Below are 14,032 nucleotides of genomic sequence, written 5' to 3' on the forward strand. Positions count from 1 at the left end.
CTCTCCCCGCCCCCCAACCCCCGCCCCCTCCGCGGGGGACCAATCGGCACGCGCCCCGGGGGGGGGGAGGGAGGGGAGACCACCCCCCTTCCCTTCCCCAGCCCCCCCACCTCCACCCCCCACCCCGGCACCGCGGCCCGAGTCTGCCCCCAGCCGGTTCCCCGCTCCGCCACTCCTCTCCTTGGTCGAGCCCCTTCGTAATCATCATCATCATCATCATCATGTCGGTATTTAAGGGCTTACTCTGTGCAGAGCACTGTTCTAAGCGCTGGGGGAGATACAGGGTCCTCAGGTCGTCCCACCGAGGGCTCACAGTCGTCATCCCCGTTTTACAGAGGAGGTCACTGAGGCCCAGTGAAGTCACTTGCCCCAAGTCAGACAGCAGAGCTGGGATTCGAACCCATGACCTCTGACTCCCAAGCGCGGGAGCTTGCCACTAAACCACGCTGCTTCTCTAATAATAATCATGATAATGATGTTGACATTTGTGAAGCGCTTCCTATGTGCCGACCACTGTTCTTAAGCGCTGGGGAAGGTATGGGGTCATCAGGTTGTCCCACATGGTGCTCACAGTTTTAATCCCCATTTTACAGATGAGGTCACTGAGGCACAGAGAAGTGAAGTGACTTGCCCACAGTCACACAGCTGGGATTCGAATCCATGACCTCGGACTCCCAGGCCCATGCTCTTTCCACTGAGCCACGGTAAGTGACTTGCCCACAGTCACACAGCTGACAAGTGGCAGAACTGGGATTCAAACCCGTGACCTGTGACTCCCAAGCCCGGGCTCATTCCAATGAGCCACGCTGCTTATTCCCTGGGCTGGTTGGGGGGGGGGGGAATGAAACAGCTTGGTCTTCCAATAGGGGGTGACACTTTCTCTGTGGGGGTTATGGGGGTGACCCCCAGTCATGTCGGTCTCTTTGGGGGCTATGAGGGTGACCCCCCACCCCCCAGTCATGTCGGCCACAGGTGAACCCACAGGCCGGATCCCTGGGCTTCCCTAGGCTGAGCCGGTGACCATTTCCCCACCCAAGAGTTTCAGGGGGCAGGACCCACCCTCACTCCCTTCCCCCCCTCAAGGCCCCGGCATTGCAAGGGCTCGCCCCCTTTACCGCATGGAATCTTTGGGTGCAGGAGCAACATGGCAAGCTGCCAGATTTGGTTCCCCAGCTTGGGAGTCCATCGTGGAAAAGTCACTGTATTAGACGCAGCCCGAGTCAGGCTAGGGGGGCCCAATTTTCTTCCCCTTTTTTCTAGTTTTTGTTAAGCACTTACTATGTGCCAGGCACTGTACTAAAGTGTGATAATCGGGTTGGCCACCGTCCCGGTCCCTCATGGGGCTCACAGTCCTAACCCCCGTTTTACAGATGAGGTCGCTGAGGCGCAGAGAAGTGAAGGGACTCACCCAAGGTCACACAGCAGACAAGGGGCTGAGCCGGAATTAGTCCCAGGTCCTGCTGATTCTCAAACCCGCGCTCTAGCCCCTAGGCCACACTGCTTGTCTACTTGACCTGAATCAATCCTGGGCCTGGGGGAGAGCCACTACCCTGTCCCCCACGACCCTGTTGTACGACCCCTGACCTGTCTGAGAAACGACTCTCTCCTCAATTGCCCCCCACCCCCAGGGCAAAATAAATCAGCAACAAATAAAAACCTAATCCCTGATCAACTAGGACTCTCTTTTACAACCGGTCTTTGCATAGGTGGCTTTTCATTGGGGAATTCATCATCTAGGGTGAACATGAGAGTTGTGTTTTTATTTATCTTGTTAAGATGCTGAGGAAAAAAATGTAACTCGATCACTTCCCAGGGCATCCGTTAAAGCTAACGATTGAACGGAAACTGCTTGCGACAGAATAGCCTCTGAGGTGGCGTTGGCAGGCCGCGGGCTTCTCTGAGGAATCTTCCTGGAACAGTTTCCCCCAAAGAGATGAGAGTCTCCTGGGAAATGTCCACAGGAATGGAATTCATTCTGGGTCAGCGAAAAGCCGCCCCTCAGTGCTGTGTGGGGAGCAGTGGGGTGGGGTGGACGCCCACCCCGAGTCTCCCTTGGGGGCTGGGCTGAGCGTCGGTAGAGAGGGGCAGCTGATAAACAGCAGCAATCAATCCACCCTATTTATCGAGCACTTACTATGGGCAGATTGCTGGGGAGAGTTCTCTCCCCCTCTAGACTTTAGGCTTGTTGTGGGAAGGGAATGTGTCTGTTTCTTGTTGTGTTGTGCTCTCCCAAGTGTTTAGTACAGTGCTCTGGAGTAAGCACTCAAATACCACTGACTGACTGAGTGACTACAATATAAATATATACGTATATATACAATATTTACGTTCCCTCCCCAGAACAAACTTACAATCTAGAGGGGAAGACCAACAGCAGCTTGACTTCTTCTCACCAAAGCTTTCCCTAAGCTGCCCCTAAAGCCTCTTAAAAATCACAGAGCAAGGTCCCTTCCTCTATGAGCTTGCCCGAATTAACCCTAATTTCCTTAATTAAACTACAGCATTTATGCTCCTAACCGTAATTTTTTTTAATACTAATTTGTTTCCCCCTCTAGACAATAATAATGCTATTTGTTAAACGCTTACTGTGTGCTGGTCACTGTACTAGGCGCTGGGGTGGATGCAAGCTAATGAGGTTGGACACAGTCCCTGTCCTCTATGGGGCTCACAGTCTCAATCCCCATTTTACAGATGAGGTAACTGAGGCCCAGAGTAGTGAAGTGACTTGCTCAAGGTCACGCAGCAGACAACCGTAAGCTCCTTGTGGGCAGGGAATGTATCTACCAACTCTGTTGAATTATACTCTCCCGAGTGCTTAGTACAGTGCTCTGCACACAGTAAACACTCAATAAACACCATAGGTTGATCAACCCCAGCTGATCAGAGCGTTGACTTCAGCACCTAGTAGAGTTGTTTTTGGCTTTTGTTTTTAAATGGTTCTTGTTATTCATTCAACAGTATTTATTGAGCACTTACTATGTGCAGAGCACTGTACTAAGCACTTGGAATGGACAATTCGTCAACAGATAGAGACAATCCCTGCCCAATGACAGGCTTGCAATGCGTACTCAGAGCTCATACCTTTCCCCCTCCACGGGACTCCTCCACCTCAAATCAGAGGACCTGGGTTCTAATCCCAGCTCTGTTTCATTTGCCTGCTGAGTGACCTTGGGAAAGTCACTTCACTTCTCCGTGCCTCGGTTTCCTCATGTGTAAAATAGAATTAACTTCCTGTTCTCCCTCCTACTTGGGCTGAGCCCCATGTGGGAGAGGGACTTGTCCAATCTGATTGACACACACTAAAAGCTTAACAAACTGCCATAAAAAAGTAAGTGCTCAACAAATACCCTAAGGAAAGATTTGGCAGACAAGAGCTAGGATTCAGTCATTTGTTTTCTTTGGCATTAAGCTACTGGGTCAACTCAAGGGTCTCAAAAAGGTAACACGGCAAGTCATGAATAGGTGAACAGGTGGGTAAAATGAAATCTGTTGTTTTTGAAAACACCTTCAATGCATTTAACAAACGAGTGGCCACTGAACTCTGGGAGATGCTTTATTTTTGACAATCCCAAATTACAAAGTAAGCACTAAATATATAAATGAAACAAACCTAGAAACACAAGGGCTTGGAAGAGTTTTAGTTTTACATATTGAAGCAAGTGATAAAAGTAGAAGGGAGAGGGAGGAAAAGGCACACAATTCAGAGTCAAATAGAAAAAAAAAACAACTATCTACTGGAAAGGTCAATCCAAAGAATACACCCAGCTCTCCCTGAAGTGTGTTCTTTTTGCTTTGTCTTTTGGATAGAACATGGTTAGGGGTTGTTTTTCCGATGAAATGCATCCATCTGGGTAGAATGTGATTGCGATGTTGGAGGAGATAGTGGCGTGTCAGCATGTGACACGTGAGTCAAAGCGCAAAGGCCACGGAGTGAGTTTCCCTTCACGTGGGTCTCGTCAGGAGCCCATCCCCTGCATTTCGGGACAACTGGGTGTAATCTCTGTCTTGGGCAAAATGCAAACGATGACCTGACACAGTATCCCCCAGATATTACATGGGGGATGTTGCCGATCCCTGGAGTAGCTGGTTTGGAGAATTAAGAAAAATAAATAAATGAATAAAAAGATGAGGCGGCTAGTCGGGCTTGGTCCCATGTGGTTGTCTGACCGTTCTTGGAACTAACCTTGGATGCGAGGAGCTTCTCTCCGGGGCCTAAGCGCCTCTTCCGGGAAGGACTAGAGAGATGGCCCAGCCCAGAGTGACCAGGTTCCGGAGGACCCCGGTGCTCCTGCTGCCAGTGGAATTGGCGGCCTTGAGGATCTCCTGGGTCACCCAGGTTTTGTAGAGACCCACCTTTACGTAGACCCCAGGGTAGTTCTTCTGGCCGCAGCCTATCCCGAAACTGGTGATACCCATCAGGAAGAACTTTTCTGCCTCTGGAATATAACACATGAAAGGGCCTCCGCTGTCACCCTGGCAGAAAAGTCCCAAAGGAGGGTTAGTCATTTCCAGCTCTGGAGACAGTGGGATAAAGTCAGAATCATTTGGCCTGGGAAAAACCGAGGTCGGTTTTGGCTGGAGTCGGGACAGGCCCGGTTGGGAGTGGGAAGTGGGGGGAACGTTTCTTTCTGTTGCCAACACCAGCTGCTCTTTTCCCTCAGCTGGGTGCCTTCTCTGGTCCCCAGAAATCGTATCCATCCTATCTCAGGCACCACCAATCAATCAATCAATCAATTGTATTTATTGAGCGCTTACCGTGTGCAGAGCACCGTACGGAGCGCTAGGGAGAGGACATTACAGCAATATCACAGGCACATTTCCTGCTCACAACAAACTTACAGTCTATGACGGGCACAGGCAGGAGCCTGTCTAAGCCCTTTTCCCTCATTCCCTTCTGCGTCTGTTCACTTGGACCTCTGACCTTTGGACATTTGATATTTGCCCCACTCCAAACCCCACAGCGCTGGTGTACATAACGTTAAATTATAGGTTATACATTACTTATTCGTATAAATGTTTGGCTTCCCCTCTAGACTGTCGGCTCTTTACAGGCTGGGAACGTGCAGCGCTCTGCATTTCGTAAGCGTTCAATAAAAAAAAAACCGGTTGATTGATCAATTGCCCTGCAGCCAGAGCCCCTTGCTCCCTCCTGCCTTCCCTCCACGCTATAAGGGGCGAATGCCCACCCGATTTGCTTCTATCTAGCCCAGGTCTTAGTACAGTGCCTGGCATAGAGCACGTGCTTAACAACTACTTTAATTATTATTATTAAAGGGGCGGGGTGGCCAAACCCGTTGCCCCTGGAAATGCGTCTTTCGACATCTGCCGAGGGTCCCGCTTTTAAGAAAAATGGCTCCACCTTACCCTGCACGTGTCGATGCCTCCGTCGCCTCTGGCACAAAACGAAGAACTGGGGACCAAGCCTGCGTACCCTTTGTGACTGTTGCAAATGTCACGTGACACCAACTTTACTTCGGCTTCCTGCAAGAACACCGAATGTTTCCCTGAAACGGAAGAGCGGTGAGATATTTTTAGGCCTTTCACAGAGTACGCCTTCGAAGGTGGGGTATCCCGGAGAACGGTTCGGGGACCATGGATAGAGCCCGAGCCTGGGAGGCAGGAGGTCGTGGGTTCTAATTTCGGCTCTGCCACTTGCTCGCTGTGTGACCTTGGGCAAGTCACTTCACTTCTCTGGGCCTCAGTTTCCTCATTCTTAAAATGGGGATTAAGACTGCGAGCCCCATGTGGGACAGGGATTGGGTCCGACCCCATTTGCTGGTATCCAGTGGTTAATAAAGTGCCTGGCACACAGTAAGTGCTTAACAAATACCAGAATTATTATTATTCTTTATTATCATTACTACTCTCTGGCCCAAGGGTACCAAAGCGGGTGGGGTGGCTAACTTCTCAAAGACCAGGTGTCCACATAGAAGACGCTGGATGGAGTTGGAGCCATGTGCAGAGATATACAGTGCGGCTGAGATGTTGACTAAAGGTAAAAGTGGGACTATTTTTCCATGAACGAGGGCCGAGGCAAACAAGCCCCAGCTCACACAGGGCATAAACGAAAGGGACCTTGAATTCAATAAGCTCTGAAAATGGCAATATGCTTCACCGTTCCTTTCGAACTTTCTTCCTCCTCGTTCACAGCCCCCCTCTGCCTGCTCAGCTCACCCTATATCAACTCCACCTATGTCCTGTTGCTCTCCATTTCCCTCCCAAGTCCTGCCTGGGGAAGCTGAGTTCCAGTGAGAGGAAGGGCCCAATTTCACCGTTACCCACGACTGGATCGGACTATGGTTTTCCAGGCATTCAATTGGTCAGCGGTATTTATTGAGCGTTTACTGTGTGTGGAGCACTGTACTAGGGACTTGGGAGAGTACAATAGAACAATAAACGGACACGTTCCCTGCCCACAATGAGCTGACAGTCTAGAGGGGGCAATAATGGCCGGGAGAACTTGCCGGACATAATGGCAAGCTGCCGGTCACCCTCCACTAGATGGTAAGCTTCTTGAAGACTTAGGGGCCTGCCTGGTCTCCTCCACTGTAACTGCCCATCAGTGACCTGCACACGGTGGTTATTCAATAAAAAACTGGTGAATTACAATTCTCATCACGGTGGGTTGGGCACCATACAAAGGTATGCTCTAGACTCTTGAGGAGCTAATGATCTATGAAAGACCAAAGTGCGATGATCCGAAGCAAACAACGTATTTGACTTCTAAACCTCTAGACTTGTCGTGGGCAGGGATTGTGTCTGTTACATTGTTCGATTGTACTCTCCCAAGCATTTAGTAGTGCTCGTCCCGCAGTAAGTGCTCTGTAAATACAACTGACTGATTTTAGAAAATACAAATGCCGCGTAAAAATGAAAATTAAATGATACAATCTGAGTGCGAGAAATGATGCAAACTATAGCGTGTGGAGAGTGTGGAAACGAAGATGTGGGAGTTGCAGGTTTATACTGCAGGGAAGGCTTTATGGAGGACAGAGTTTACAAGATAAACCTGAGGCCTCAGGCTAATTTGAATTGTCAAATATTATATTAACATGTAACAATCTATTATAAACAATAAATTATATACTAACACATGTACTACAATATTAATAGTGTAAAATAATAATCTGGTCATCTGGAGTTAAGAAATTTCGCCATTTCCAACAGCATTCATTATCGGCTATGGCTTCCCAGAACATTGCCATTTAAATAAAATGAGTCCTCAGAAAATAAAATCTGGGTGCCATCCCAACATGTGTAGGAGGTGGCAACAAGACCAACCTTGGAACCAGGGGCCAATCCATCTTATTTATTGAGCGCTTACTATATGCAAAGTGTGGTACTGAGTGCTTGGAGAGGACAATAAAACAGGATTGGCAGGCACCTTCTCTTGCCCGTAACAGTCCTGCCTCTGAGGTCTCTGAAATTCCACCAAATCGACAGATGGAATTTGGGCTTTTTACCCTCCCCCAAGTTGGCTCCCTGCCACCTTGGGGTCTCAAGGCAGCTCCCAAAGCCTAGAGAATCAGGCAGAAGGGGCGGGGGAAGCTGTGCAAAACAGCCGCACCTCTGGGAAGCAACTGTCAATCAGACAGGCTCCCTGGCCAATTAGGAGGCCCACAGGAGTATGTCATTTCAGACACAAAGTTTCTCGTCTGCACTGGCAAAAACTTGCACTTTGGAAACCTACTAGGATAAAATGCACCAAAAGTAGGGTACCCAAATCTTCTCGCAGTAGCTGAGTAACAGGAGAAATTTCCTTCAGGCCGGTAAGATGCAGCGGGATTCCATCTCTTTTTAAATTATTATTTTTTAAATCCACTATTAGGTTTACCCTTGGCAGACAAGGTCATTTAGTTGAAATGAGAAAGAAACAATTGTATGCCCAACCTTTCCCAGAAAGAAAATATCAAAAATGAGTTTTTAAACTACTTTGAAGTCCAAAACCAAGAAGGGCTATATTTTTCCAGGACTTGCATTTTTTAAAAAACAATCCCATAATTTGAAGTTAAAGCCCATACTTACCTTTTTCTGTTGTTCCTCCCCAGCCACCTACGAAGCATCTCGTGTTGTCATCAAAGTTTATGAAAATGTTCAGAAACGGTAAGCAAATAGGCTGAACGTAAGCATTAAAGATTATTGATTTCTTTAACTGAAATATGGCAATATCATTTAGGAACAAATCCACATTGAAATTGGGATGGATAAAGATTTTTTTAACCCTGATCTTCTGGGTGAAACGGTGTGGCCTTTTCAGATTATGGATTCCAACCACAGCTTGCCAATACGCTGGATTACTGGAAGAAAATGAATACATCTGTGACAATTGGGCTTCTTAACTGAGTTCGTTTTTAAAGATTTCGATCGATTGACCTGTAATGCTCAATAGCCTTAGAATTTCTCTTCTACCTGGTCCATCATAACTTTTGGGAAATAAATGTCAACGAGGCTGGGTCTAAAGACTTGGAAATTTAGCACTGTGTAGATTGAACATGTGACATGTCGGATATTTCCATTCAGAATCTGGGCCGTGCCGAGATGAAATTCCAACTGCAGCAAGTCCTTCCCTTCCCCTTGCTCCCTTCCCCTTGCAGCAAAAGGTGCTGAAATGAACAGAGGCAGGTGACCTCCCTCTCCTGCCAATCAATCAATGGTATTTATTAAACACCTACTGTATGCAGAACACTGTATTCATTCATTCAATAGTATTTATTGAGCGCTTACTATGTGCAGAGCACTGTACTAAGCGCTTGGGATGAACAAGTCGGCAACAGATAGAGACGGTCCCTGCCATTTGACGGGCTTACGGTCTAATCGGGGGAGACGGACGGACGAGAACGATGGCGATAAACAGCGTCGAGGGGAAGAACGTCTCGTAAAAACCGATGGCGACTAAATAGAATCGAGGCGATGTACAATTCATTGACAAAATAAATAGGGTAACGAAAATATATACAGTTGAGCGGACGAGTACAGTGCCGTGGGGATGGGAAGGGAGAGGTGGAGGAGCAGAGGGAAAAGGGGAAAATGAGGCTTTAGCTGCGGAGAGGTAAAGGGGGGATGGCAGAGGGAGTAGAGGGGGAAGAGGAGCTCGGTCTGGGAACGCCTCTCGGAGGAGGTGATTTTTAAGTAGGGTTTTGAAGAGGGAAAGAGAATCGGTTTGGCGGAGGTGAGGAGGGAGGGCGTTCCGGGACCGCGGGAGGACGTGACCCGGGGGTCGACGGCGGGACGGGCGAGACCGAGGGACGGCGAGGAGGTGGGCGGCGGAGGAGCGGAGAGTGCGGGGTGGGCGGTAGAAAGAGAGAAGGGAGGAGAGGTAGGAAGGGGCGAGGTGACGGAGAGCCTCGAAGCCTAGAGTGAGGAGTTTTTGTTTGGAGCGGAGGTCGATAGGCAACCGCCGGAGTTGTTTAAGAAGGGGAGTGACACGCCCAGATCGTTTCTGCAGGAAGATGAGCCGGGCAGCGGAGTGAAGAATAGACCGGAGCGGGGCGAGAGAGGAGGAAGGGAGGTACTGTACTGGGCGCTTGAGAGAGGACGATACAGCAGAGTCGGTAGAAGTGATCCTTGCCCTCAGTTTGCTGTCTTCAGACTTTCTACAGTCTAGACCGTAAGCTCGTCCTAGGTTGTAAGCTCACTGTGGGCAGGAAACGTGTCTGTTATATTGTGCTCTCCCAAGCACTTAGTTAAAAAAAAATGTTGGTATTTGTTAAGCGCTTACTATGTGCCGAGCACTGTTCTAAGCGCTGGGGTAGACATAGGGGAATCAGGTTGTCCCACGTGGGGCTCACAGTCTTAATCCCCATTTTACAGATGAGGGAACTGAGGCACAGAGAAGTTAAGTGACTTGCCCACAGTCACACAGCCGACAAGTGGCAGAGCTGGGATTCGAACTCATGAGCCCTGACTCCAAAGCCCGTGCTCTTTCCGCTGAGCCACGCTGCTTCTCCAATAAGAATAAATAAGTAATAATAAGTAATAAGAATAAATGGGGTATTTGTTAAACGCTTACTCTGTGCCAGGCGCTGTACTAAGCGCTGGGGTGGATACAAGCAAATCATAGTACAGGTCATTGTATATATTTTTATTACCCTATTTATTTTGTTAATGAGGTGTACATCCCCTTGATTCTATTTATTGCTGTTAGGTTGTCTTGTTTTTGTCCGTCTGTCTCCCCAATTAGACTGTAAGCCCATCAGTGGGCAGGGATTGTCTCTATATGTTGCCGAACTGTACTTTCCAAGCGCTTAGTACAGTGCTCTGCTCATAGTAAGCGCTCAATTGAATGAATGAATGAAAGTGCTGGGGAGATACAAGTTAATCAGGATGGACACAGTCTCTGTCCCACACAGGGCTCATGCTCTTAAACCCCATTTTACAAGTGAGATCACCGAGGCACAGAGAAGTTAAGTGACTTGCCCAAGGTGCCACAGCAAATGATTAACATTGATTAACAGCCTAGGCCTGGTGGCTGGGTGATGGATCCCAATTTCGAGAAGCAGTGTAGCTGGGTAGAAAGAACCCAGGCCTGGAAGTCCAAAGGATCTGGATTCTAATCCCCGCTCTGCCATTTCATTCATTCAATAGTATTTATTGAGCGCTTACTATGTGCAGAGCACTGTACAAGCACTTGGAGTGTACATTTGCTTGTTGTGTGTCCTTGGGCAAGTTATTTCTCTTCTCTGAGCCTCAGTTACCTCATCTGTAAAAAGGGGATTAAGACTGTGAGTCCTATGGGGGTCAGGGACTGGGTCCAACCTGATTACCATGTATCCGCCTCAGTGCTTAATACAGTGTTTGGCGCATAGTAAGTGCTTACAAGCATCATTGTCAATTATATTTATTGAGCGCTTACTGTGTGCAGAGAGCTATACTAAGCACTTTGGCGAATACAACAGAGTTAGTAGAGTCCCTGTCCACAAAGAGTTTACAGGCTGGAGGGGGAGGCAGACATTATTAGAAATAAATAATTTATAACATATAATTTACAGATTTCTACAATCATTATTAATTTCAACAATTTAAAGCAGATGAAGGGCAAAATGCATACTTAAGGCTCTTCAGGCAGTGTGCAGCTGTGATGATCCATTTTTCTTTCATTATGGTTCCACCACATATATGCAATTGATTTGTAGAATAAATCATCTGCAGGCTAACTATCCATGGCCAAGCTCCAGTCTGAGCTTCACGGCCACCCACAATTCGGGATCCTAACACTGCATCCTGTAGCAGTGTTTTTCCGCAATCTAGAAACAGAAACCACATATTATATTATGGAAATCACTCATATTTAGACTGCGAGCCCCATGAAGGATAGGGCCTGTGACCAACTGGATTACCTTGTATCTATCCCAGTGCTTAGAACAGTGCTTGACACATAATAAGAGCTTACCAAATATGATAAGAATAGTAATACTAATGCATTGTTAAACTGGGTAGGCGGAGAACTGGCTACGATTTCCCTAACCGTGGCCTAGTGGAAAGAGCATGGGCCTGGGAGTCAGGGGACCTGGATTCTAATCCCAGCACAGATGTGTGACCTTGGGCAAGTCACTTAATTTCTCTGAGCCTCCGTTACCTCATCTGTAAAATGGGGACTAAGACTGTGAGCCTTATGTGGAACAGAGACTGTGTCCATCCTGATTCTCTTGTATCTACCCCAGCGTCTAGTATGGAGTAAGCGCTTAACAAATACCATAAAAAAACCTCCATCCCCAAATTATCAATCAATTGAATTTATTAAGGTTTTACTGTGTGCAGAGCACTGTACTAAGCGCTTGGGAGAGTACAACACAATATAATCACTGCCCACAGTGGGCTTACAGCCCTAACTTAAATTCCACCCTCCTACCCATCCCGGGCTGGAGTGCCTTCAGAAATGTAATAATGAATATATTTTGCTGGCTTCCCAGTACAGGGTAAGCTAGAGCTACTAATATCTCAAGTCATTCATTCATTCATTCAATAGTATTTATTGAGCGCTTACTATGTGCAGAGCACTGTACTAAGCGCTTGGGATGAACAAGTCGGCAACAGATAGAGACAGTCCCTGCCGTTTGACGGGCTTACAGTCTAATCGGGGGAGACAGACAGACAAGAACAATGGCAATAAACAGCGTCAAGGGGAAGAACATCTCGTAAAAACAGTGGCAACAGTCCTTGGGAATGGGAATTAATTTGACCATCTTTTATTTTTTTCAGACTTTTCTTCTTTGTAACCACAGTGGACTTTGGTCAATGGTCCTTTAATCATCGCTGTTTTGAGGCCTCAATCCATCAGTGAGTTTGCCCCCGGGAAAACCTATCTGTTGGCCCCTAAGGCCAAGAAAGAGAGGGCTACCTCAAGGCCTGGGTTAGAACGATGACTGGGAGAATCTGAGATCAACCCCAAGGTTAATAAGGGGACTGGGAGAGTCTGAGACAAGGGCCCATGAGAGTAAGGGATCTGGGAGAGACGGAGGCCAAGGCCTGGAATAGTGAGGTGCCATTTGGGAGACTCTGAGGCCAAGGCCTAGATTACGTGGCTCAGTGGAAAGAGCCTGGGCTTGGGAGTCGGAGGTCATGGGTTCGAATCCCAGATCTGCCACTTGTCAGCTGTGTGATTGTGGGCAAGTCACTTCTCTTCTCTGTGCCTCAGTTCCCTCATCTGTAAAATGGGGGTGAAGATTGTGAGGCTTACGTGGGACAACCTGATTACCCTGTATCTCCCCCAGCCCTTAGAACAGTGCTCTGCACACAGTAAGCACTTAATAATAATAATAGTAATGTTGGTATTTGTTAAGCACTTACTATGTGCAGAGCACTGTTCTAAGTGCTGGGAGAGACACAGGATCATCAGGTGGTAAATAAATAAATAATGTTGGTATTTGTTAAGCGCTTACTATGTGCAGAGCACTGTTCTAAGCGCTGGGGTAGATACAGGGTAATCAGGTTGACCCACGTGAGGCTCACAGTTAATCCCCATTTTACAGATGAGGTAACTGAGGCCCAGAGAAGTGAAGTGACTTGCCCACCGTCCTACAGCTGACAAGGGGCAAAGTCGGGATTCAAACCCATGACCTCGGACTCCCAAACCCGGGCTCTTGCCACGGAGCCACGCTGCTTCTCTACAAATGCCAACATTATTATTATTAATAAGAGGGCTAGGAGAGTCTGAGCCCAAGGCCCGTGAGAGTAAGGGGTCTGGGAGAAGTCAAAGGCCAAGGCCTGGAATCGTAAGGTGCCATTTTGGAAGAGTCTGAGGCCAAGGCCTAGGAGAGTGAGGGGCCCGGGGAGGCCGGGGCCAAGGCCTGGGACAATAAGGTGCCATTTGTAAGGCTCTGAGGCGAACTGGGCCCTTGTTCTTCACTATCCCCTCAGGTCTGGAGGCGCGGGGCCCAGGCCATCGCTGCGGCTGGAAGACACCGAAAGAAAGGTATTTTTTTCTCCCTTAGGCAGGGCCAGGCTGCCCACGGGGTAAGCAGAAACCTAAGGTTGTTTCTTGTCCCTTCCTTCAGACGGGGCCCTGCCGCCGTCTCCCTCGACGCCTCCCGCCTCCTCAGGGCCGCCCCGTCGGGGCCCTGGCGGCGCCGAGGAGCGAGAGGCGAGGAGGGGCGCTCACCATCTTGCATGCTCCACAACTCCTTCTCCTCGTTCCCGGCAGCCCCGGCCAAACAGAGGGCGGCGCCGAGGAGGGCCAGCCGGGGGCCCATGATGGCGGCCTCGAGGGACAAGATGGCGGCGGCCTCTTCCCGCCTTTTTTTTTCCGCTCCGTCTTGGAGGCGAGGCGCGTGGGCGCGCGCGTGCGCGCTGGGGCGCTGGGCGGAGGGCGCGAAGTGCCAACGGTCGCCTCCGCCGCGCCCCCTAGCGGGGACAGCTGGGTGTGGCGGCGGGGAAGACGACGGCGTTGCAATGGCGCCGTTGCCTCCTGAAGCCTCCTCTTGCCCTTACCTAAAAAGGCCCCGTTCGCCCCCAACACCTCCAGAAAGGGGGCCGCCTACTACATCATTAACTTTACCCTCTCCGGGGCCAACGAGCCCGACTCCTTCACCGCCTT

At 49.0% G+C, this 14,032-nt stretch overlaps 1 protein-coding gene across 2 annotated transcripts; it reads right to left on the reverse strand.

Annotated features, from left to right (window-relative positions):
- Nucleotides 1–3,535: 3,535 nt before the first annotated feature.
- On the reverse strand, nt 3,536–13,744 carry TMPRSS12 (transmembrane serine protease 12). Of its 2 annotated transcripts, XM_029072828.2 has the most exons (6): nt 13,598–13,744; nt 11,048–11,243; nt 8,026–8,297; nt 5,365–5,504; nt 4,184–4,473; nt 3,536–4,083 (listed from the first exon to the last, which is right to left on the reverse strand). In XM_029072828.2, the coding sequence occupies exons 1-5, from the start codon at nt 13,686–13,688 to the stop codon at nt 4,213–4,215; spliced, it is 960 nt and encodes a 319-aa protein (XP_028928661.1). In that variant the 5' UTR covers nt 13,689–13,744; the 3' UTR covers nt 3,536–4,083; nt 4,184–4,212. The 2 variants fall into 2 exon arrangements, with proteins under 2 accessions (XP_028928661.1, XP_028928660.1); XM_029072827.2 differs by having other exon boundaries at nt 3,536–4,473.
- Between the last annotated feature and the right edge of the window lie 288 nt (nt 13,745–14,032).

The sequence above is a fragment of the Ornithorhynchus anatinus genome, chromosome 10, assembly GCF_004115215.2.
Source record: "Ornithorhynchus anatinus isolate Pmale09 chromosome 10, mOrnAna1.pri.v4, whole genome shotgun sequence".
Classification (NCBI taxonomy): Eukaryota; Metazoa; Chordata; class Mammalia; order Monotremata; family Ornithorhynchidae; genus Ornithorhynchus; species Ornithorhynchus anatinus.